At 34.3% G+C, this 26668-nt stretch overlaps 1 protein-coding gene across 1 annotated transcript in view; it reads left to right on the top strand.

The window, feature by feature from the left end:
• LOC109838998 (FK506-binding nuclear protein-like) overlaps positions 14020–26668 on the top strand; it is a 48215-nt gene continuing 35566 nt past the window's right edge. Inside the window, exon 1 of the mRNA XM_020407431.1 lies at positions 14020–14155. Within this exon, the coding sequence (XP_020263020.1) occupies positions 14020–14155 (136 nt within the window). The remainder of the gene's footprint in view (positions 14156–26668) is intronic.

Genomic DNA, 26668 nt, shown 5'->3' on the forward strand with positions numbered 1-26668 from the left:
CTCACTAGGGTTATCGCCTAATGGCCATGTGCACGATGAAGCTCCAATAGCACTTGAAGTGGAATCCGCCAAAACACGTCGGATCTCCTCTAAGTTTCCTCGATGTACTTCTATAAATTTTTACAAATTGTAAGCAATATCAAAAAAAGCAAGCTTGTTAGATATAGATGAATCAAAAGCATTAACCAAAATTTTTGATAAAAGCGTGTTCATTGTAAACATTCTTTTATCATTATTGCTCCACTTGGATTTGTCCAATGTGGGCACAACATAAACAAAATTTATTATTTTCTAAAAAAAATGCTTAGATCTAACAAATAGTTTAAATCTAACACACCATTGAACATGATGGAAATCATTTAATTTTAGAATAATATTAATAGCATATCCTAAACTATGTGCACCGTGCATATCTATGATATAAATGCAAGCAAGATAAAATCACAAAACTAAATTAGCGATAAATCAAAGTGAGAATCTTTGACTCTAGGCGATTAAGCCACAAATCAAAGAGAACCAACATCTGATACCAATTGAAAGTACCCTAGAGGAGTGATGAATAGGGTAATTGCTAATCTAATCTAATTTTAATGCTAAATTAAAAACTTATTAACTAATATCCTAGCAATATGATGTATAATGAAATATATGAAAAGATAAACAATATAACACTATAGGCGATATAAACATGCACAAGATATAGCAATAATAATAGGGCGCCAAGACAATCGCAAACACAAATAAAATGATCATGGAGTTCGGTCAACACTCGACTTACGTCTCTGCTCCTCACATTTAGGAGATTCTCCACTAATCACAACACAAATAACTACACAATCTTGGTTTTTAAAGCTCACCAAAAACCATTACAACTCACACGTTGATAATCACACAATACACTTCTCTAAATGTTGGCCGACCTGTGTCACCTTCTTCAATTGCTTGGAATTACTACCTCTCCCTAGGCTTTTACAACCAAGCCACTCCTCTTGGAATTGACCCCGTTCTTCTCCCAACCACTCCTCTATGTGTCCTTGTGTATTACAACGTGATTCGATAATAAGATCAAGTAAATGATTTTGTTCTCTAATACAAATGAGAATGAAAATGAAAGCTCACTCAATGAACACACCTACAACCCAATAATACTATATGTGAAATGCTTAGGCTCAAATGGTTGTGTCTGAAATAATAAATAAAAATGAAATTATACTCAAAATATTCTAGCATATGAATGAGAATCAAAATATAAATTTGCTAGAAGAAAAGAGTTTAAGAAAACTTCTCCAATTGAACAAAGAGGTGTAGTTATGAGATTTAAGGTTGAACACCTCGAAACACAAATTGAAATCCTCCTCTTTGTGAAACTTTCTTCACATAAAACACACACTCACTCTTTAAATAAACTGGCAAAACTATTTTGTAAACTTTCTTCTTGAAAAAAATGAGTTATGAGGCATATATATAGCCTCTCTAACAATATAGCCTAAAAACTAGCCGTTACTATGCAATATGACCATTATCGGTCGACTAACGGATCAAACCGGTCGACTGATTCGACTGTAAAATGAAGGTTGAAAAATACCTCTGTTTGATCAACTGATGAACAATGTAGGTCGACTAAAAATATTGTTCACGATTATCTGAAAACACTGTTGACGGTCGACGAAAAACATGCACGGCAGAATCTGAAATTTTACACAGCTAATTTTCTAAATTTAATTTAAAATAGAATATCAACTCTAAAAATAGTAAAATTTGGGAAAACATTTGTACACATTAAGATAAACATGTTAGAGAATAAATTTCTAAAATATCACTTTGTGTTTGTGAAAACAAACTATTTTAAAATAGATATTCTAGATTATGAAAACTGCTAAAAACTTGTATTTGTAAATTTAATTTAAAATAACAAAAAACTCTATAATTAGTAAAACTTGGAAAAATGTTTATATATATGAATATGAACATGTTGGAAAATGCATTTCTAAAATTGCATTTTTCAATATTGAAAACTCATTTATTTTGTAAACCGATTGAAGCTACGAAAACGTTAAAACTTGATTTTGATGAAATAATTTTTGAAACACTTTTAAATAGATTTATAGACTTGAAAAAAGATATAAAATAGCATCTTTAAGTCTATAATCTAAAACGGCGATAAATCAAAACAAATGTGTGCGTATATGAATTTTGAGCTCTATATATAAACGCATGCAGTTAAACAACCTAAACTATGAAACACTATACCAAGCTAAGGTTCTTCATTGAGCTCGATCTTGGTAGTGGGGATGAAGCAATATAGTCTTTGACTAGAATTATGACGGCTTTGAAATTACTCCATAGGGGGTTGAATAGAGTACTCAAATAATAAATGTGCAATTAATAAATTTTAGTGCAATTAATAAATTTTAATGCAATACAAGACACAATTAAGAATAATGGCAATAAATAAGAGAGAGAGAGTGTTAGAAAATAGTTATCCAAATGAATCTCCGATATGTTCACGAGGTTCGGTCCTCTCGATCTACGTCTCCGACCACCTCTCCCGATGGTAAATCCACTAATCACACCCGGTTTGGAAGCTAGAACTTCTTCATAATGATCTTCACAAGATCAACCTCACTACACAAGTAATCTCCTCGAGATCAAGCTCTCCACAACACAAGATTGATGAAAGAGATCTCTCTAACAAATATCCTATAGCAAAGATTGAGAGATGACAAATGAAGCTTGGTGTTTGTGTGATTTGAAAGTGAAAAGTTGTAATTGAAAGAGATGAAAGTTTGAGCTCAAAAACACACAAGAAACAAACTTAGGGATTTTTTCTTAGCTTGCTTGGTTACTGAACAAATAGGGGCAGGAAGATATATATATAAGCACTTAAAACAATAGCCTAAAACCCAAAAAAATCACCAAAACTAACAAATTCCCCAAAATCCTGGAGTCTAGAAATTTAACTGTTACAGTACTTTCGGTCGACTGATAGACCATAATCAGTCGACAGACTAGATGACCGTTGGCAGACTAGAAAATCTCGGGCTCATTCGGTCGACCGACAATGTTGTATCAGTTAACTGAACCTATGCCATTGGTCAACCAAACATTGTGTGTTGGCCGAGTGATGACCGACTGTCTGCAGGGTCTGTAAACAGACCCTCTGGCCGGTTGACCGACGGGTAAAGCCCGATTGATCGGAAACGGATACTTCCAAACACAGTTTTTTAGTTAAAAATCTAATTTTGTAAATTCAAAATAAAATAATAGATAAACTCTAAAATAGTAAAATTTTGGGGAATGATTATAAACAAGAAAACAAACATGTTTGAGAAGAAATTTTTGAAATCTCATTCATCGTTTGTGAAAACTCATTATTTTGTAAAATGGTTAAAAACAGAAGTGTGTGTATGTGATTCCCAATAGCTTTAAATGTTATCTACTAAAATTCTTGCCCATATTATGAACTAGAGAGAAAATAAAAATGCAAATATCTCTCACATTTGAATACAAGTCTTGAGTCTGATATTTGCTAATTGTTAATGAATCTCCTCTTGAATATATATTTTACTTGAAGGCTCTTCTTCATCAACTTGCCCCCATCTCCTTGGATATCATTGTTATAGCGTAAAATCTATCCAACCTCCAATGGTGGACATGAATTGCTTGACAAAGTACATCATGTATATTACTCAATAAGCAATTAGTACCTATAATGGGATTTGTAAATCATCATCAAAACAAGAGACCTAACAATCTCCTCCTTTTTGATGATGACAAACCACCATTATAAAGGAGCAAGAATAAAATAAAATTTCTACTTATAGATAGTTGCTCCCCCTATCTATAAAACTCTCCCCTATCTATGTTCACAAAGAAGAGGAGATATTTCTCCCCCTTTGTCAACATCAAAATGGGGTAACAAAATGATATACATGTTGTAAAATCCACAAGATACCTCAAGCGTTTGGATTTACGACCTCTCCCTAGGCTTTACTACCAACCCACTCCTCTTGGAATTGACTCCGGTCTCTCTCAACCACTCCTCTAAGTATCCTTATGGATTCAAACATGTTATGACAATGAGTACGAATAATAAAATATTAAGATATGAAATGTTAAACCAAAAAAAAGAGCAAGCAAAAAATATCAAAACAAAAAAATCAAAGGATGTGCATGCCTAACTCATTTCTTATACGATAAAAATCTTCTTTACTAAGAGGTTTGGTAAAGATATCCGCTTATTGTGATTTATAGTATCAATATAAAGAAGAGATACATCTTTCCTCTCTACATGATCACGTAAGAAATGGTGGCGTACATCTATGTGTTTGGTTCTAGAATGTAAAATAGAATTTTTTAAAATATTTATGGCACTAGTATTATCATAAAATATCTTTATATCATGGAAATGTAAATCAAAATCAACTAAATTTTATTTCATCCATAATAATTGTGCACAACATAAGCCGACGGTAATGTATTCCGCTTCCGTAGTGGATAAGACAATACAATTTTGTTTCTTGGAAGACTAAGAAATAAGTGAATTGCCTAAGAAATGACATGTACTACTAGTACTCTTGTGGTCTACTTTGCATTCAGCAAAGTCGGCATCACAATAACCATAAAAATCAAAATTTGTATTTTTTTGGATAAAACAAACCAAGTTCAAAAGTACCACTATATACTTAATAATCTTTGAACCAAAATAAAATAGACTACCAAAATATCATCAATATATATTTGAACCAAAATAAAATCATTGTTCCTTTTTCTAACAAATAAAGTGTTATCAATTTTTTCATTTGAAAAATTATGCTTAATAAGAAAACTAGAGAGACAAGCATACCAAGCTCTTAGATCTTGTTTCAACCCATACAATACTTTTTGTACCCGGTAAACATGATCAGAAAATAATGGATCAATAAAACCAGGGGATTGCTCAACATATACCTCTTCTTCAATAAAACCATTTAAAAAAGTATTTTTCACATCCATTTGAAATAATTTATTTTTTTTAATACTAACAAAGGCTAAAAACATTCTGATTGACTCCATTCTTACATCTGGTGCAAAAGTTTTATCATAATCAATGCCCTCCTCTTGATTGTATCATTGGGCGACTAAACGAGCTTTATTTCTAGTCAATATGCCAAATTCATCAAGTTTATTTATAAAAACTCAGTTTGTTCCAATAATATGAAATTTTTTTGGTCTAGGAACAAGTTTCCAAATATTATTTCTATGAAAATTATTTAATTCTTTATGCATGGATAAAATACAAAATTCATCATTTAAAGCATCATCAACACGTTTAGGTTTAATTTGGGATAAGAAAGCAATGTTATCACATTCGTTCATAGCCCTTGAGCGAGTCATGACGCCTTTAGATGGGCTTCTAATCATTTGCTCCTTGAGATAATCCAGTGCAAACTTCCATGCTTTGCGGAGTTCTTTTTTATTAAGATCATGTTCTCCTTCCCCATCCTTTGGTGCAACCGTTGAGGGGGTGTCATTGATTTGTAATAGTTCTAATCCATCTTCAATATCATCATCATCCCTACTAGGCACACAACTTGTAAACCAACATTAGTTTCATCAAAGGTAACATTTATAGATTCTTCAACAACGAGTGTTCGTTTGTTGAAAACTCTATAAGCCTTACTCCTTGATGCATATCCTAAAAATATATCTACATCTATTTTTGAATCAAATTTATTATAGTGATCATTTGTGTTCAAAATAAAATATTTACAACCAAAAATATGGAAATATCTATTATTTAGAGTTTTGCCATAAAAAGTTCATAAGGTGTTTACTTGAAAATGGGTTTAATTAAAACACGATTTAAAACATGACAAGCCGTATTAACAGCTTTCACCCAAAAGTATTTTGGTAAATCAAATACATTAATCATAGTACGTGTCATCTCTTGTATGGTTCGATTTTTCCATTCAACAACACTATTTTATTGTGGTGTTCTTGGAGGGGAAAACTCTATGTGTAATACCATGATGGTCATAAAAATCATTAAATAATTTATTTTGAAATTCATCACCATGCTCACTACGAATTTTCATAACTCTCAAATCCTTTTAATTTTCAACTCTTTTCACAAAATGAGAGAATTCTTCAAAACATTCATCTTTGTTAGCAAGAAAAATAACCCATATAAATCGTTAGAAATCATCAACAATAACAAACACATAATGTTTTCCTCCTAATGAGGCAACACACATAGGACCGAATAGATCAAGATGAAGCAATTATAAATGTTTAGTGGTGGATACCTTATTTATCAATTTAACTCTTAATTTGTTTATCTTTGGCACATTCCTCACATTGAGAATCTTTAACAAAGGTTAAGCTAGGTAGTCCTCTTACTAAGTTCTTCTTTTATAGCTTGGAAATAAGCTTTATGTTAGCATGACTAAGCCTTTTGTGCCAAATCCAAGGATCACCATCTGCTGCGGCAAGGCATTTAACATCTTGATCTATAAGCTCATTTATCTCAAAAATATACACATTAGATTTTCTAAGAGCAACAAAAATAGTCTTGTTATTAAGACTAACAATGCATTTATCCAGTTTAAAAATAATATCATAGCCTTTTTCACTAAGTTGACTAATACTAAAAAGATTGTGATTAAGTCTTTTACTAAATAAACATTTTCAATAACGGGAGAAGGCTTCTTACTAATAACACCAATACCTACAATTTTACCTTTCTCACCGCCGTCAAAGGAGACATTGCCTCCTTCCGTCCTTGATAAGGTTGTAAATAAATCCTTACTGCCCATTATATGATGAGAGCAACCTCTATCAAGGTACTATACTTCCCTAAATCTTGTGTGAGACGTTCCCTACATGTAAAGAAGTGGTAGAAGTTTTAGGTACCCAAATATTGGATCTTTGAATGTTAGTACTCTTGGTACCCTTAGGTACCCACATCAACCCATAATAATAAATGTTATCTCTAATCCTACAATGTGTGAAGGTATGACCATGTCTCATGCAATATATGCAAATGAAATCTTTTTTGTGGGTGGGGGCATGAGATCTATGATACCATGTTCTTCTAAAATGATGATGAGTATTACTAGTAGAAGCATGATTAGCTTTTAACATAACATTTTCATTTTATTTTTTTTTAATTTTAGACCTTAATTGTTTATTTTCAAAATCAAGGTCTCCTATTATTCTATCTTTTAAAGCAATGGAAACATTTAAAGAAGATTGTAGTGACTCAAATTTTGAATCATATGAGTTATGTAATTTTTTAAAAGAAGATTGTTCTTTTGCTAGCTTTTTAAATTCAAAGTTTAATTCTTCAAGAGCGGCTCCTAGTTCACATTGCATATAAAAGGATTTATCATTGGAGTAGGATTGTACCTCATCTTCATGAGCCATGAAGCACATGTTTGGATCATGAAAGACGCACTTGGAGGCTTCTTCATCATTATCTGAATCACTTGGTTCGAATTCTTCCCAACCCGCATACATCGTCTTCTTCTTCTTATACCTCATGTATTTTTCGTTTATCTTGGGACAATCCCTTACTATATGTTCCGGCTCATGGAACTCAAAGCATTTACCTACACGAGAGGGGAAATTGTGAGAATGGTTATTTTTAAAAAATTTATTCATTCTTACCAATCTCGATATTCTCCGTGAGAGGTGTGCCACTTCTTTTGGAACATCAATCTCACTATCGGATGAGGAGGAGTCGCGTTCAATTGCTCCTTTGAGAGCTATTGATTTCATCTTTTGGGCGGATTCTTTGTTTACCCATGGGGGTTCTTCCTCCTTCTTCTTAATCTTCTTCTCATGAACCTTTAATTTTCTAATAAGCCCATCAAGTGTGAGTGTTGTAAGATCATTGGCTTTCTCATGAACCTTTAATATTCTTTTGTAGTTTTTTTGGTACTCTAATACCTTGTCAAGGCCATGTAGTTCATTAACAATGTTAGTAGATTGACAAAACATAGCATCAATTGACTCATTTGGAAGTATTTTGAATAACTCATATTCATGCATGAGGCTACTAATTTTGGACTCATTGACTTGAGGAGTTCCTTCATGAGTAATACATAGTTTCTCCTAAATTTCGTATGCGGTTGCACATGTGGAGACTCTATTATACTCATTTGGAGTGATTCCACAAATCAAGGCGTTTATGGCTTTAACATTAAGATTAGCCAACTGCCTTTCATTCTGAGTCATATATTTGCTTGGTTTTTTAACATGTTTCTTTTCCACTATCTCTAGGGTGTCAAGATCAATACATCGCAAATAAATTCTCATCCTAGCTTTCTAATATGCAAAGTTATTGCCAGTAAATAAAGAGGGTCTAGTAGTTGATTGACCTTCAAGCATATGCACATTCATGTTTGAATATATTTGGATCTTTACTCTAAAGTGGTTAGATCTAATTAAATGTAAAGACCTTACTTTGATACCAAATAAAATTACCCTAAAAGGGGGTGAATAGTGTACTCAAACAATAAATATGCAATTAATGAATTTTAATGCAATGTAAGACACAATTAAGAACAATAGCAATAAATAAGAGAGAGAGGGTTAGAAAATAGTTATCCAAATGAAGCTATGATATGTTCATGAAGGTCGGTCCTCTCGACCTACGTCCCCGACCACCTCTCCTGAAGGTAAATTCACTAATCACACCCGATTTGAAAGCCAGAACTTCTTCATAATGATCTTCACTAGATCAACCTCACTACACAAATGATCTCCTCGAGATCAAGCTCTCCATAACACAAGATTGATGAAAGAGATCTCTCTTAAAAATATCCTATAGCAAGGATTGGGAGATGACAAATGAAGTTTGGGGTTTGTGTGTTTTGAAAGTGAATAGTTGTAATTGAAAGAGACGAAAGTTTTAGCTCAAAAACACACAAGAAACAAACTTAGAGATTTTTTTCTTAGCTTGCTTGGTTACTGAACTTAAAACACTTTAGACCATAGTCCTAAAACAATAGCCTAAAACTCAAGAAAATCACCAAAACCAACAAAATCCCAAAAAAATCCCAGAGTCTAGAAATTTGACCATTGTAGTACTTTCGGTCGACCGATAGACCATAGTCAGTCAACCGACTAGATGACCGTTGGCAAACTAGAAAATCTCGAGCTCTTTCGATCTACTGACAATGTTGTATCGGTCAACTGAACCTACACCATCGGTCGATTGAATATTGTGTGTCGGTCGACTGATGACCGACCGTCTGTAGGGTCTGTAAACAAACCATCTGGCTGATTGACCGAGGGGTAAAGCCCGGTCAACCAGAAATAGATACTTCAAGACACATGTTTTTAGTTGAAAATCTAATTTTGTAAATTCAAAATAAAATAACAGATAAATTCTAAAAATAGTGAAATTTTGGGGAATGATTATAAACAAGAAAAAAAACATGTTTGAGAAGAAAATTTTAAAATCTCATTTATCGTTTGTGAAAACTCATTATTTTGTAAAATGGTTAAAAACACAAGTATTTGTATTTGATTCCCAAAATAGCTTCAAATGTTATCTACTAAAATTCTTGCCTATATTATGAACTAGAGAGAAAATAAAAATACAAATATCTCACATATGAATACAAGTCTTGAGTCTGAGATTTGCGAATTGTTGATGAAGTTCCTCTTGAATATATATTGCACTTGAAGGCTCTCCCTCATCAACTTGCCTCCACCTCCTTGGATATCATTGTTATAGCGTAAAATCCATCCAACCTCCAATTGTGGCACTAAATTGCTTGACCATACTGTATTATATCACTCAACAAGTAATTAGTACCTATAATGGGGTTTGTAAATCATCATCAAAACAAGAGACCTAATAGGCTTCATTCCTTTATCTTTACAACCTCCTTTGAATATGATCGTCAAAGCGCATGTCCATCCAACCTCTGACTGATGATCTTTGTGTAGGATTCCTAATAAGTAAATACAAACACTCAACAAATGATATTAGAAATTATTTGTGAATCATCAAAACCAAATTAGATAGTAGGCTCATAAACAAGAGACCTAACATTTACCTTTCCAACTCACCACAGAGAAAAACTATTTACCAAAACCCAAAATTATCCTTAACCCCTTCCCCACAAAACTTGTCTGTCCTCTCTCTCTCACTTCTAATTTCTCTCGCTCAAACCTCCATCATCTCGAGAACCCAAATTCAAAAACCTAAATTTCACTTAAACGTCCATTAAATCCGTTAAAAATTTCTGAATATTTTAAGCTAAATGGCCGAGAATCGTAATGTGAAGAAAGGTGAAGGAGACAACACCCAAATGGAAGGGGTTTGTCACCGGCCACTCGGCTTAGTTGACGAAGTAGGATGTGCTAAAATCAATCGGCTCTGCCTCTGCCTCCGTATCCCCCACTGGCGGTTCTTCTCCGACATCCTCTGAGGATGAGGAAAGTAACAAGGCGACGGTGACCCTATTGAGCATGAAAAGGGGACCAGAAGTTCGAGACCGCTAGAGGAGACTCTCGATGGAGGTTGTGCCCATCTCTAAGACGAAGTAAGTTCTCAATCAATTGAGTGATTTTGAATTTAATTAATTTTTTTATAAGTAATTTATAAAATTATGGTGTTGGATGTTAGTTGAACATATGAGCGGGAAAAAAAGGAAGAAAGTTTATAGTTTATTTGTTTGAAATGAGATTGAGATTTATAGGTTCTGTTTATGAAAAAATAATGGTGAAAAACTTGTTATTGTAGTATAGAACCAGTTTCTTAATTTGGGAGTATGATCTCAACAATATTAAGTATAATCGTTTTGAAGAAATGCATGTCAATAATTCTCATTTGTTGTTATCTATTAGCAATGCATGTCAATAATTCTCATTACTTGTTAACTTTTAGCCTTAAGTGTCAATTATTAGCCATGCATGTTTATAAATCTAGACTTTTACTAAGTTAATGAATTAACTGTTAATTATTTCCAATTCATGTTAATAGTAATCATTTGTTGCTAGGCTAAGGTCATAACTATTGAAGTTTGATATTCAATTTATTGATAATAAAAGTGGATAAAACTATTCGTAGAATTTTTGTCTTAAACTGAGTGAAATTATTATGTATGAAGTGTAGACCTATTGTATGACATATAGACTCATTATTTGGAATTTAGTTCATTGTGTTATATTATCATGTAATATATATTGAGAAGTATAATCATAACATATGAATTACAATATACAATTATATCCAACAATTATAAAAAGTATGTGAATATTTATAATTGGATTTGTCACATATTATATATTGAGAAGTATAGCATGTGCATCAATTTTTTGTTTAAGTGATAGCATTACATGCAAAAGTAAATAACTGATGCTTACTTTTATACATACATGTTTCATCATTAGATATTAAAGTTTATAAACGAATGTTAACTTGTATGAACAGATGTTAAGTTTTGATGAGTGTTGTTAACATTCATCCGTAAGTGTTAACTGTCACAAAAGGTTGTTACGTTTTAACCTTTAATGTTAATATTTGCCACAAATGTTAATTAGTATAATGGATATTAAGAATTTGAATGACTTGTTTAAGAGTAGATATTAGTTTATGCAAGAAAATTGATGTAGCTGTAGGTGATATTAGCCCTACAACATGTTTTGGATCATACTATGCGTTTATGAAAAAACTTCAACCGAGAATAAAGAAGTGGCACTAGGATGCCTACAAGGATAGTAACTTTGAGCACTACATCCTGTTTGGACCTCGAGCACGTGATCGACCAGCGCTAGAGCACGTGATCGACCAGCGCTAGAACATGTGCTAAGTCATTATGTTGGCAAAAAGGTTGATGTTTTTATTCAAATTTGACGAGGAGTGGGGGCAAAATCGTATGGGATTCCCAATTGATAGGGAGTTGATTTATGGAAATAGAGACCCGCACAACCGGCTCTGGAGAGAGTACTTTGAAGAGAAAAAAAAATGATAAAGGCCAAGGCAAAGACAAAGGCAAAGGGGAAAATATAAACAAGAAGCTAGTAGCATGCGGATCTATGTTGAAGAGTTATTGGAGACACTTGTTGAGTCAACCTCAAAGAAGGATATTGAGGATTTTGGGCTGCTTCAGATTTTGTACCAGTGTGCAATGATTTGGTACCCTAATAGCCCATAATGTATTCCTAGATTGTTGTTTCAATATGTGGATAGCATTGGGAGAGTAAAAAATATTGCATTGGGTAAATTTATTTTTGATGAGACGAAGAGAGGCATTCAAATTGCTGTGGAAGGAATGAGAAAGTCATGGGTTACATACATACCTGGATGAATGCCACTCACTCATGTAAGTTGCATGTTCATATGGTTTGCTTTTTATTTTAGTTATTCACAGTTTTGATAACTATGATAAAAGTTAACATGCATCAGAAAACATGTATAAGATTTAAAGCTAACAGGATATGGTGACAATTAACATGTTAATATGAAATGTAACATTTATGCATGAAAGTTAACATTAATAACATTTATACATGAAAGTTAACATTAAAATGTGACAGTTAACATGTACGTCTGAATGTTAATATGTAATAGTAAAAGTTAACGTGAAATTTACCTATTTAGACTGAAGTTGAACAAAGAGTTTTGAAAGTTAATTAGAAAGAAAATTTATGACAAACATTTGTTTCTTCAACTTCATCTTTTGCATGCTATCTGTAGCTTTACTAGTTTATAAAAGCTTAAAATTTCTTTCATTCTATTTTGATAGCTATAGTATTACGAGATGACAGACATCAAAATTCTTTCATTCTATTTTGATAGCTATAGTATTACGAGATGACAGGCATCAAAAAGCCAACCCTTAACTTGAGATGGAAGCCTCCTTTAACTAATTGGATAATGGTTGGAGGGACAGGTAGATCGATGAGGAGAGCTACAATTGTTTCCATAGCAAGGAAAGCAAGCATTAAAATCATAGAGAAACCAATTTCTCCTATCAGCCCACGGAGTGAGAAATACCCTTAAAGGGAGCCCAATTAGATGAAGGATGATATCTCTCATCGGGGAAAAAAGAATCTCCCTCATCTCTGATAGGAGTAAATCTATGGAGCAAATACTAACGAAGAAGGTTGCTCAGATGAAGAAGAAGGAGAAGCCAGAAAAGGTTAAGGACAAGAAGCCAGAGAAGGTTAAGGATAGATCTAAGAGCTTATGAATAGGCTACGTCAGCATCAATTATTCTTTACACATTCTTGCATATTTATATTAAACGAAATTTTATAACTTTATCAATATTACATTTTAATTTGCATTGTTTCATGTTAAGTTTCTTTGTGCATGTTAGTATACATTGTTTCATGTTGAGTTAGTGTTAATGTTAATGTTCAGCAGAACATGTGAATTCTCAGTGTAACATGATAACTTTTATCCTTACATGTCATCTTTCATGCTTACATGTTATTTTTTATTCTTACATGTTAACTTTAGTTTGTACATGTTAATTTTCAACATAACATGTTAACTTTCATCCTTACATGTTAGAATTTTAAATTTTATTGATTTTCATAACTATTATCCTTAATTTTTCATTGTTTATAAACCAATATAATGGGTATATATTTTTTTAGATTTTCTCCCGACATATCAGTGATTCTCTTAACAGAGAAGATGAGATAGAGAAGTTAATAAGTGATGAGCAAATTCATTTTTGGAGGAATACTACCAAACTAAATTAAAAATTGCTCCATGCTGTCAAGTGTAGCAAGCGATATTAATGTGATGCTTGCGCCAAGGAGATACAACGGCTTAACAAGAAATTAGAGATCTATGAAAGAACCAGTGATCTCATTGATCCTGAAGACCTGAAGAAGAATGTGAAGAATCTTATGGCACAAAATGATAGGTATACTAAGGCTGCCCAGAGGAAGAAGAAAAGTATTTTGGATTCTTTTAATAGGGCTGATGTTATTAGTTGCTTTGATTATGATGATGTAACCAATATTGAAAAAGAAGCTGCTCATATTGTATAGGAGGTTATGCAAATGCAGAAGGAAATTGATGAAGTAGAAGAGAAAAACCAAGAAGTTGCGCAAGAAGAGAAGGAAGTAAAGAAAGAAGAAGGGCAAGAAGTGGATGTTGAGAAAGATAAGGAGAAGAAAGAAGGGAAAGAAGAGGATGGTGAGAATGTGGAGAAACAAGAAGAGAAGAAAGAGGAAGAGAAAGAATAAGAGAAGAAAGAAGAAAAAAGGAGGAGAAAAAGGAGAATGTTGAAGAGTCATCAATTGAGAAATTCATTGCAGCACCAAAGGAAAAAGTTTATCGAAAGAGAATGAAGAGATTAGCTTCAAAGGTGACAAGGGCACCAAGTGCCCGGATTAGGATACGATCATGGCTAGTCCGAACCCCGCTCACTAAAGAAAATAAGGGAAGTTGATGAAGAGATAATTATAATATCACACCAGAAGGATGAGTAGAGGAAAAAAAAATTAAGTACTACTATAAGCCTGATGAATGCAGCTGGGAATTTCTGAAGAACAAAAAAATCAAGAACAAAGAGGAGGCTCTTCTAAAGTTGTTAAACGAGGACATTCCTAATGTTTCTTATTTTGGCATACACTTCGTTGATAGTGAAGGAACCTTCATTCACATCTTTAGAATATCTGATCATGTAGAAGAAAAGCTCACACCAAATGAGAATAGATAGGTCTCAAATTTTTACGATCAGAAATTCCATCCGTAAGTTTAGTAATTCTCATTCATGTTTGGCTACATATTATCTATGATCTTTTATCCATTCATATTAATGTTTGTGTATAAATGTTAATATTTCCTGATATATGTTAACTTGGAGACATTTATGTTAACTTTTGCTCGTACATGTTAACTTTCACTATTACATGTCAATGTTTATCAGTAACTGTTAACGTTTGTATCTTACTATTATATTTCTGGTCGTGTATTATTATCAATATGTCAAATAGTAGTATTGATGCTTTGGATCTTCTGTATCTGCTTCGTGGAGGCCGTCTTGATGACCATGCAAGTTTAATATGTTAAATATATGCATATCTATTTTTTTATGTTATGTTGTTATGCAATTTAATTTTTATCTCTTGCATGGTAATTTTATAAGTCATGGAAGCTTTGATAAATAGAATAAGCATATGGTTAAAGAGACCAAAAAATACCTCATTGAGCAAGAAATATGGAGTCGTATCAACTTACTTTTACGTAAGCACTAGTTTTAAACCCCTAACCATCCTTATATCTTGTTTATAATTGACACAACATTATCTTCTTGGCAATACAACATAGTCTTTATACCAAGACTCCTGATTTTTCACATCTGTACACTTCGTTTATACAAAAGCATGTTGCTACGGGCAAGAGTATACTCCTTATACCCCTTGTGCATCGAGACCACCGGCATGTTGCTGAAGTCATATTGGATGAGGACGTTGTTAAGCATTATAGCTCATCTGGCCATAGTGTGTATATTAAACCAGTGAATAAAGTAATTAATTTTATGGATCATATGAAGTCTAAATTTGATCCCAGAATGTTTGGAGAAAGTACAGATATGAAGCCATCCCTTACGAGCAACAGTCTGGATTGTTAGTACAAATTTTACCTTTTTCATGTTATCCAATATCATATATCTAACTAGCTTGCTACTTTATATCATGCAGTTTTGATTGTGGAATTTTCGTTCTCTTATATATGAAGGCTATAATCTGTCATGTTGATACAGTTTAAGTAACTACTCCTGACGTTAAATCTGGTGTCATATGTGCAAGGCTTGTAGAGGAACTTCTAATAGAAGGATGAGAACAGAAGAATCAAGTAGAGTCATTAGATAAGGATGGGAGAAAGTTGTTCTAAAAATTGATTGATTTAACCAAAACTTGTGTGCATGTTTATATTGTGTATAGTAATTTAGTTGTGTAAATAGTAGATGCGGATGACATATAATGCAACAAGCTTGACCTTTATTGTTCTTATTGTATTTCTAGTATTTTTACCATCATATATTTACATTTTGTTTTGATACAACATATATTTAACAGGTTCAAATGAAAGCTACATGTTCACCTTAACAGGAAAAGCCAATACTTAACATGTGCATTTAAAAATCGAACATATTCAGCTGAAAGTTATCATGTTATGAAGAAACCTAACATGTTACAGTAAAAATTAATATATTCAGCTGAAAGTTAACATGTTCAGCTGAAAGTTAGCGTGCAGAGCTAAAATATAACATGTTCACGTGAAAGTTAACTTATTTAGCCGAAAGCTAACATGTTCAGTTGAAAGTTTAAGTGTACATCTGAAAGTTAACATTTTCAGCTGGCAGTTAACTTAGAGATCTAGCATGTTCATATGAACGTTATCATATTTAGCTGAAAGTCAACATGTTAAGCTAAAAGTTATCGTGTACAGCTTATAGTTATTTTAGAGCTGAGATAATTAATAGGAAACACAAACAAAATACTTCATCTAAGCAAGTGCATTTCACAAAACTTCTTACATTTTTACAGCTGATATTGCTTGAATACACAGTAAATACTTAGTCTTACAACTTCACAGATTACAAAAGTCTTTCATAATATAATTTTTGTAGCAGCGTATTATCATTTCATTTTCATTTCTAGTATTTTCATCATCATAAATTTACGCTTTGTCTTTATACAACATATATTCGGCTAAAAGTTAATGTATACAGCTCAAAGTTAACATGTTCAGCAGAGTTAACGTGTTCAAATGAAAGTTAACATGTTCATGTTAAAGTCAACATATTCGGCTGAAAGTTAACATATACTGCTAAAAATTAAAATGTACATCTTATAGTTAACCTTTTCAGATGAAAGTTAATATATTCAGCTGAGAGTTAATATCTTCACTTGAAAGTTAACTTAAGAATTTAAAAGTTAACGTGTACAGTTAAAAGCCAACATGTTCTTTTGAAAGTTAACATATTAAATGAAAGTTAACATGTTCAGCTGAAAGTTATTCACCTAAAAATTATTATAGTACCAAGATAATTAACAGGAAACACAAACAAAATACCTCAGCTAAACAAGTAAAATGTACAAAATTCCTTACATTCTTACAGCTGATATTGCTTGAATACAAAATATGATTAGTCCAACAACTTCACAGATTAGAAAAGTCTTCAATAATATACTGCAAAATTCTACACAACCTATATTTCTCTAACAAAAGTATTGTTGTAAGAAGCAGTCCATACTAATCACCAATTGGCTCGTTGCAAGTTTCTTTGGATGTTTGTAAATGGTTCTGTTGTTTATACGTCTAGTTCTATTTCTTCCCTTCCCCCTAGTGGTAATTGGTGGCAATATATATGGATTTCATCTCTTGGCACACTCTGAAAATCCCTAATGCCACTAGGAAAGAACCCTAGAGGGGGGTGACTAGGGTTTATGCTAATCTAATCTGATTTATACAAATTTAAAACTAATTAATCAATATCCTAGCAAATATAATATGTCACAGAATATATATTGCAAGGATATACAGATAACGCAAGGGTAAAACACGGAATAAGCAATATAGTGGATGAAATAAACAATGAGAGAATGACAATAAAGATGAACACAAATATAAGTACGCCAAACCAAACTCAAACAAGCAATATGATCACGGAGTTCGGACCTTCCGTCCTACGTCTTCGCTCCCCACTCTCGAGGAGAAATCCACTATCACAGTCGGTTTTTCTACATCCACCCAAAAACGTTTACACCTCACACTCAGTTTTCTAGCTCACCGAAAACTTTACAACACTCACGATGTAACTACACTAACTACCACCTCAAGTGTTGGTCTCTAGCCGTGTCTCCCTCAAGTGATAGAATTTATAACCTACCTCTAGGCATTACCACCTACCCCACTTCTCTTGGGACGACCCCGTCTCTCACCACACACTCCTCTCGATGTACAAGTGTATTACAAAGTGTAACTTCACAATTAGGCACAAATACAATTGTTTCTTCTATAATACAAGATGAGAATGTGACACCCCAGAGTTCACACAAGGCTACAATCCTAGGTAAAGCCCGGATTGTTAAACCTGCCAAGCACCAACCACCATGCTATGACATGTTTCACCATTACAATCACTATCTCTCTAGTGGAAACAATAAATAGGTGAAGTCACGGACAGACAAAAATAGAAATAGAAATAGAACAACACCGAATGTACATAGAAGAAGCATATGAAAAATCAATAATGAGCCCAACTGGGATAAAATAGACATATCTCTGAGTCTGAACTGAATCTCAAATACAATGAGTCACATAAACAAAGTCTCATAATAGCTCTCAACTCTATGAAACAAAATACCAATCTAGATTCTGAAAATAATCAACTACATGTGGAGTTCTACAACAACTACAAAAATATAATAAGTAACTAAATGGACAACTAAGAAGTCTCATCAACCTGCGACTCTCCGTGCGCCAAACTCACTGCCTAAAAGGGGGGAAAACAATGAGCGTCAAAGCGCTAGCGAGATCATCACTACCTCTCCCTAGGGGAAGGGGTAGGAGTATATAAGAAAATAGAGTCAGTACATACATATATCAAATCATTCATATAACCCTTTATGAAACAAATAATCAATGATAAATACTCTAATCTTCAACATAAAGAATAATCATCTCATCTCGAATTACGTCCGAGTGACCTGCTCTAATATAAGAGGATACCAACTAAGCTAAAACAAATATATCTGCCGTCCATAACGGGTGTATCTAATTCTCAAAGGAAATACCCTACACGCGGACAATCTATCTGGGAAGTAAAACTTACAACTGATCAATTATCTATGTGTGCATCATCTTATACTATAGCGATACTTTTGTAATGCACGTTACTCAATCGCTCTGTGGTAATAGGGTTTATTATTTTTCTATTCCGGATACATATAATAACGATACTAATGTAATACTCTTACTCAATCGTTCTGCGGCAATAGGGTTTATTATTTTCCTATTCCGGATACATGTAATAACGATACTATTGTAATACTCTTACTCAATCGTTCTGCGGTAATAGGGTTTATTATTTTTGGTAATAGGGTTTATTATTTTCCTATTCCGGATACATGTAATAACGATACTATTGTAATACTCTTACTCGATCGTTCTGCGGCAATAGGGTTTATTATTTTCCTATTCCTGATACATGTAATAACGATACTATTGTAATACTCTTACTCAATCGTTCTGCGGCAAATAGGTTTCATCTTCCTATTTCCGGATACGTATAGAACATCATTATTCATATGTGTTTATCAATTTAACTCGTGTCAAAAGTGTGCCAATCTAACACAATATAGCATACATGCACAAATCTTGGTGTGCGTGTCAACATCTGAAGTTCACCATCATCCCAGGTACTAAACAACTCTTAATCATTATAATATAACAATACAAGATCGAGAAACTCTCTCAAAAATAACAAACAAGAGCAAAACTCAAGAAACCTTTACGTAATATATCAATTTATTTTAAATCAGCACATCTGCAGTTTTCTGTAGAACATATTATTAGTAAATTGAGAATATCTTTCTCTGGACAAACTCTTTTTAAGAATAGTTTTTCGTTTTGGAAACTAGACTCACATAAATATCATTTGACACTAATTTGGTTCAGTTTGGAGTTCATATGTTATTTCTAATTTCCAGTTAAACATTTTATATGTGCAGCAGATTTTCTGTAGAACATATCATGAGTAAATTGAGCATATCTTTCTCTAGGAAAACTATCTTTAGGTATGGTTTTCTGTTTTGAAAACTAGATTCACATACTTTCAATTGGAATTAGTTTGGTTCAATTTGGATTTCATTTGTTATTTAAAATTTCTAGTTCAATAGTATATATGTGCAGCAGATTTTTAGCAGAACATAACAAGCATGATTATTTGCACAAGAAATCATATGTAAACCTTCAATCATGCATGAAAATTTAAAACGAAGAATAAGACATCTAAATTCAGATAAAAAATACTTTAAATTATTTTCAAATCTTAAAATACTTCTATAAATTCGTGCTTAATCTCTTTAACATGAAAAGACCTAGTCTTTATACATATATACAAAAGATCTAATTTTTATACACAAATTAATTGATTAGGCTCTATAAAACTCATTAAAAACTCTTCAAATATATTTTAAAAACTAAGAGGGGGATTAGTAGAGATGATACTCACCTGGGGTTATAGGAAAACTTGTTAGAAGCAATGTCGAAGGAGATCTCCACTCCAAAAGCCAAAAAAAATCAACAAAAACCCAACTTGAAAGCCTCCTATCTTCTCCAAGAATTCAAAATAGGGTTTATGGGGGTTTGGTGGCTGTTAGGGTTCTTAGATATGATAAAAGAAAGGAATTTTCGTGAAAAATATAGGTATTTATAGAGGCAAACGCGAAACAAACCTGTTTGACCCGAACCAGGAAACCTAGTCTGACTAGAAAAATAACCTTCTGTATTTTGGCTGTAACTTTCTCATCCGACCTCGGAATGAGGTGATCTAAGACTTGTTAGAAAACTATTGAAGAGACCTACAACTTTGATCCTTTACACGTTTCCAAATTCTAACTGTATAAGTATACAAAATATAAAAACTCATAACTGGTCATTATTCCCAGATTTTCACTATTTTGGCCTTTGTGCATAATATGTGTATTTGCACTCATATTTTCACAAATATACATTGAATTGATCTTAATTTAATTCTTATCATATTCAAACATCAAAATATATTATTTTTTATCATACAACATATTTATCATTATTTATCATAAAATATTCAAATTTATAGGGTTTTACATTCTTCCCCCCTTAAAAGAATTTCGTCCCCGAAATTCCACAATCGCATCTCAAAGCTTAAAAACTAGGAAAACACAATAAGAAGGTGTAATTCATATTAAGAATTTCTTCTGCACCCATCTCATAGTATTAGCATAATGATATTTAAAGTTAACAACCTAAAATGCAAACCTTCTCCGCTAAATCCCTAATTAAACGAAATTGGTACGTCGAGCGAAATATTCCAAACAAGGAAACCCTCATGTATATACCATATGTTTCAAATGATTAAGGATCAGGTGACAATATCTCCATTCTAGTGTTAAAGATAAATATAAATATGGCTAAACAACATAGATAAAGACTACTATCAAAGCATATAAGCATAAGAATTTATCAACATCATACATGTCCAAACAGGTGCGGGTAGTCGCGACAAACATCCTCCTCACGCTCCCAAGAAATCTCTTCGGCTCCTTGCCGGTTCCACTGAACTTTCACTAATTGAATGACTTTATTCCTAAGCTTTTTATTCTCTCTAGCAAGTATGCATACCGAAATCTCTACGATAGTCAAGTCATCCTGAATCTCAATCTATGGTGAATCAATCACTCTCTGATGCTCATCATCCCGCAGATGCTTCTTAAGCATCAAAACATGAAAGACATCGTGTATACTCGACATCGATGCTGGAAGATCTAACCTGTAAGAAATAGCTCTAATGCGCTCGATGATCCTTAAAGGACTAACATATCTCGGGGCAAGCTTCCCTCGTCTACCGAATCGCTAAACGCCCTTCATCAGTGATACTTTCAAGATAACTGAGTCTCCGACCTGGAACTCTGAAGGTCGTCTCCTCTGATTTGCATAGCTCTTTTGCCGACTCTGGGCCGTAAGAATGCGCTCTCGAATCAATGCCACCTTCTCTGTGGTCTGTCTAACTAACTCTGCACCAATCAATAAACTATCCTCTGGCTCTGCCCAACATATAGGTGATCTGTAAGGTTTCCCGTACAAAGCTTCATACGGTGTCATCCTGATGGTAGCTTGATAACTATTATTATATACAAATTCAATCAATGGGATGTGATCCTCCCAGCTACCCTGAAAATCCATAATGCATGCTCTCAGCATGTCCTCTAAGATCTGATTCACCCTTTCGGTCTGACCATCTGTCTGGGGGTGAAAAACGCTGCTAAATGACAACTGACTGCCAAAAGCATCCTGGAAACTCCTCCAAAAATAAGATGTGAAGCCTGAGCCCCGATCTGATACAATCATCTCTGAAACTCTATGCAATCTAACAATCTCCCGAACGAAGATCCTCGCATACATATCTGCCGTATATGTCGTCCTCACTGGTAAGAAATGTGTAGACTTAGTCAATCTGTCCACTATAACCCAAATAGAATCATTTCCTTTCTTTGACTTAGGCAACCCCACTATGAAATCCATGGAAATATCTGCCCACTTCCACTCAGGAATGGCTAAAAGCTATAGGGTTCCTGCATGTCTCTGATGTTCTGCCTTAATTTGTTGGCAGGTATAACACTTAGCCACATAATCTGCAATCCCTCTGCGCATACAACTCCACCAAAAATGTCTCTTCAGATCCTTGTACATTTTCCTTATGCATGGATGTACTGTATATCTGTTACGATGCGCCTAAACTGTCGCGAAATAAGCCATACCCTCCGGATCTGCATCAAAACACCTCGTAGTCCTGCTAATGATGTGTCCATGTAAATGACAAATGTCGTATCACTATTTAGAACAGTCAAAATTTTTATTGTAGTCTATCTAGCCTTAATAGTCTTAAAGGCTTCCTGGCACCCCGTGCCCAAAGCAAACTATACACCCTTCTTTGTAAGGTGTGTAAGTAGTATCACAATCTTCAAAAAGTCCTGAATGAACTTTCTCTCATACCATTCTAAAACTACGAACCCCTGTAATGGTTCTTAGTGGCTCCCAATCAAGTACAGCCTCAACAATGGCTGGGTCCACTGTTATGCCCCACCTGCTGATGACGTGGCCTAAAAATCTAATCTCTTATAGCCAAAACTCATATTTGCTGAACTCGGCGTATCACTGATGCCTCTAATCTTAATTATCCTCTATCCCCGTAATGCCAATAGAGGATGTTGTTCGCGCTCTATCTCCAATCTCGAAAAGATAATGATGTCGTTAATAAAATGACTACGAACTGGTCCTAACATGGACGAAAAACCCAGTTCATCAAATCCATGAATACCGCGGGTGCATTAATCAGCCCAAATGGCATGACAAGACCTCAAAAGACCCATATCGAGTCAGAAAATGCGGTTTTGGAAACATCCATTTACCGCAATCGCAACCGGAAATAACTAGAATGAAGATCAATCTTCGAGAAATGCTGCGCTCCCTGCAGCTAGTCAAACAAGTCATAAATCCTCGATAGTGGATCCATGATCCGGAAAATGACCTTGTTCAACTCACGATAATCAATACACAATCGCATGCTATAGTCTTTCTTCCCCATGAAGAAGACCTGTGCTCCCATGAAAATGACTCCGACAAATAAAACCCTGAGTTAACAACTCATCTACCTGAGTTTGTAGCTCCCTCCTTTCAGCGGGTGCCATAAGATATGATAAGGTGCTCGAAAAATCGGTACGGTGCCTGCTGTAACTCGATGTAAGGAAACAACCTCTCTCACTGGAGAAAACATAGGTATGTCCTAAAAGACATCCTGATATACTGAGATAACTCTGGTCTCGCTCAAAACTGCACCCCGATCCCGTATCATCACCTCTTCGACATATGCCAGAAATGACTCTGTATTCTGGTTACCCTATGAGGTTGCTACTATCTATACAATCCCAACGAATGCTCATAAGCATACTGTTTTAGCAAAACAGTCGATATTGATATTGTAGGATGATAACCATTTCATACTAAAAATGACGTCGAAGTTCGACATCCACAACACGACCATGACAAAGATGAACTCAAACTCATCTATACTGATGACACATCTCCTACATATACTCTCTAATAGGGACACCTCCCCTAAAAGAGTAGAAACTGATAATGGAACGCCGAAACGCTGCGCTACAAGCTGATGTCTAATTATGACATCATGATAGATAAAAAAAATGCGAAGCTTCTGAATCAACAAGATTCGAGCTGGATAAGAATTTACTACGAAAACTCTGCTCGCACTATGATCACATGGCGTGACTACATAAACTCTGCTGGTGGCCGACGCCTGCTACGTTGATGGCGGTGAAACATATGGGTCCATCTGACACTGATGAATACTCTAAATTGTGCAATTCTGGCCTATAGGCCCCTAAATCCTAGGAATAACCGGTAGCACATCTATCCTCCGATACTGGCCGTAACTGCTACCCTAAGATTATTGACCCTGATCTCTATCATGCTAGTCTCCTGCTGGTGTAATGCGATAATTCTTCCCTCTATGTCCGATCTTATTATAATTGTATCATGTGTCCTGAATCATGCGCTGCTGCGGTGTTATCAAATCATGTTTGCTATCTTCTTGTAATATCTTTATTACTGATAGTAAAAATCCTTACCCTGCTGTTGGGGTCCTCTAGATCCCATAATAGGCCTCTTGCCCTTGACATTGCCATCATGCTAGTCTTGATTTTGTAATTAACTATAGGTATATCTTACTGTTTTAAGCAAACTAGCTCTAACTGCTTGTCGAAAAAGTAAACAAAATTTTCCCAAATAAGTGATATTCACTGTCCCGACGAAAATCTGAAATCGTAGCTAATCTTTGCTGCTATTCTCCGGTGATATCCTCTGTGCTGAATATATTTAACCTCTGGTTTGATACAGAGTCTACGTTAAGGAATTTTCACATATTTCTTTTTATTTATAAGCTGCATATGAATCCAATGTACCCTGCACTATGGTGTTCTCAGTGTCCTACATCTTTCTTATTCTTATAGAGCCAAGCCTCCTGCTCTGTATCTCTATCAACAAATGGTTGTGATAATATAATCATTAGTATTACCTCTTCAATTGGCACAATTAGTACAACGGGTAGTGGAACTCCAGAAAATATAATGTGGCTCGCTACTCCCTCCTCGAGTGTTGTTAGTCTTTGTTTCTGCAAATGGTGTCATAAAGTCGATCAAATACTGTGGAGCCTGCTGCGGCTCGGACTCTGCTTACCTAGCTCTCCGGGTATGAGTTTTATCTCGACTGCATCCTCGTTCCAACATTTATAATATCGAGAGGAGAGCTTATGATCATAGTAAGTGAGATCACAAACATATATACATATATATAATGTATCACAATACGTATTCATAACATATATTATTTACGCAAATACTTTAAATCAACATAAAATAATTATCATAAATTTTTTTTTGAAATTTTTAGATATACGCATATATCGTCCTCACTCATTCTAGGAATTTCTAATGGACTCTATACGTGAATCCTAGGAAACTCTATCCTAGCTCCACAATTTGACACAGGAATGATCCTAAGGATACTGGAACTAGAGCTCTAATACCAACTGTGACGCCCCAGGGTTCACACAAGGCTGCAGTCCCAGGTGAAACCCGGATTGTCAAACCTGCCAAGCACCAACCACCATGCTATGACATGTTTCACCATCACAATCACTATCTCTCTAGTGGAAACAATAAATAGGTGAAGGTACGGACATGTAAAAATAGAAATAGAAATAGAACAACACCGAATGTACACAGAAGAAGCATATGAAAAATCAATAATGAGCCCAACTGGGATGAAATAGACATATCTCTGAGTCTGAACTGAATCTCAAATACAATGAGTCACATAAACAAAGTCTCATAATAGCTCTCAACTCTATGAAACAAAATACCAATCTAGATTCTGAAAATAATCAACTACATGTGGAGCTCTACAATAACTACAAAAATATGATAAGTAACTAAATGGACAACTAAGAAGTCTCATCAACCTGCGACTCTCCATATGATAAGTAACTAAATGGACAACTAAGAAGTCTCATCAACCTGCGACTCTCCGTGCGCCAAACTCGTTGCCTGAAAGGGGAGTAAACAACGAGTGTCAAAGCGCTAGCGAGATCATCACTACCTCTCCCCAAGGGAAGGGGTAGGAGTATATAAGAAAATAAAGTCAGTACATACATATATCAAATCATTCATATAACCCTTTATGAAACAAATAATCAATGATAAATACTCCAATCTTCAACATATAAAATAATCATCTCATCTCAAATTACGTCCGAGTGACCTGCTCTAATATAAGAGGATACCAACTAAGCTAAAACAAATATATATGTCGTCCATAACGGGTGTATCAAATTCTCAAAGGAAATACCCTACTCGCGGACAATCTATCTGGGAAGTAAACCTTACAACTGATCAATTATCTATGTGTGCATCATCTTGTACTATAGCGATACTTTTGTAATGCTCGTTACTCAATCACTCTGCGGTAATAAGGTTTATTATTTTCCTATTCCGGATACATATAATAACGATACTGTTGTAATACTCTTACTCAATCGTTCTGCGGCAATAGGGTTTATTATTTTCCTATTCCGGATACATGTAATAACGATACTATTGTAATACTCTTACTCAATCGTGTAGGCATATAAAACTGCTTATAGGTCCCTTAGCACAGCTCGGCACAAACCGACGAACCAACGAGGCGACGAGATCGACGAATCGCACACGAACAACGGAATGAATCCATACACGTTCGGAATCAAGCCAAGTGTTAAAGAATAAACGAGTCATCCAACCGGGAACAGACTCGGACGAATCACGATCGAATCAAGATCAGTTTCGGACTCGAACTCAGAAGTGGATTTACTGCCAAATC

This window comes from Asparagus officinalis, chromosome 4 (assembly GCF_001876935.1).
Source record: "Asparagus officinalis chromosome 4, Aspof.V1, whole genome shotgun sequence".
NCBI lineage: Eukaryota > Viridiplantae > Streptophyta > Magnoliopsida > Asparagales > Asparagaceae > Asparagus > Asparagus officinalis.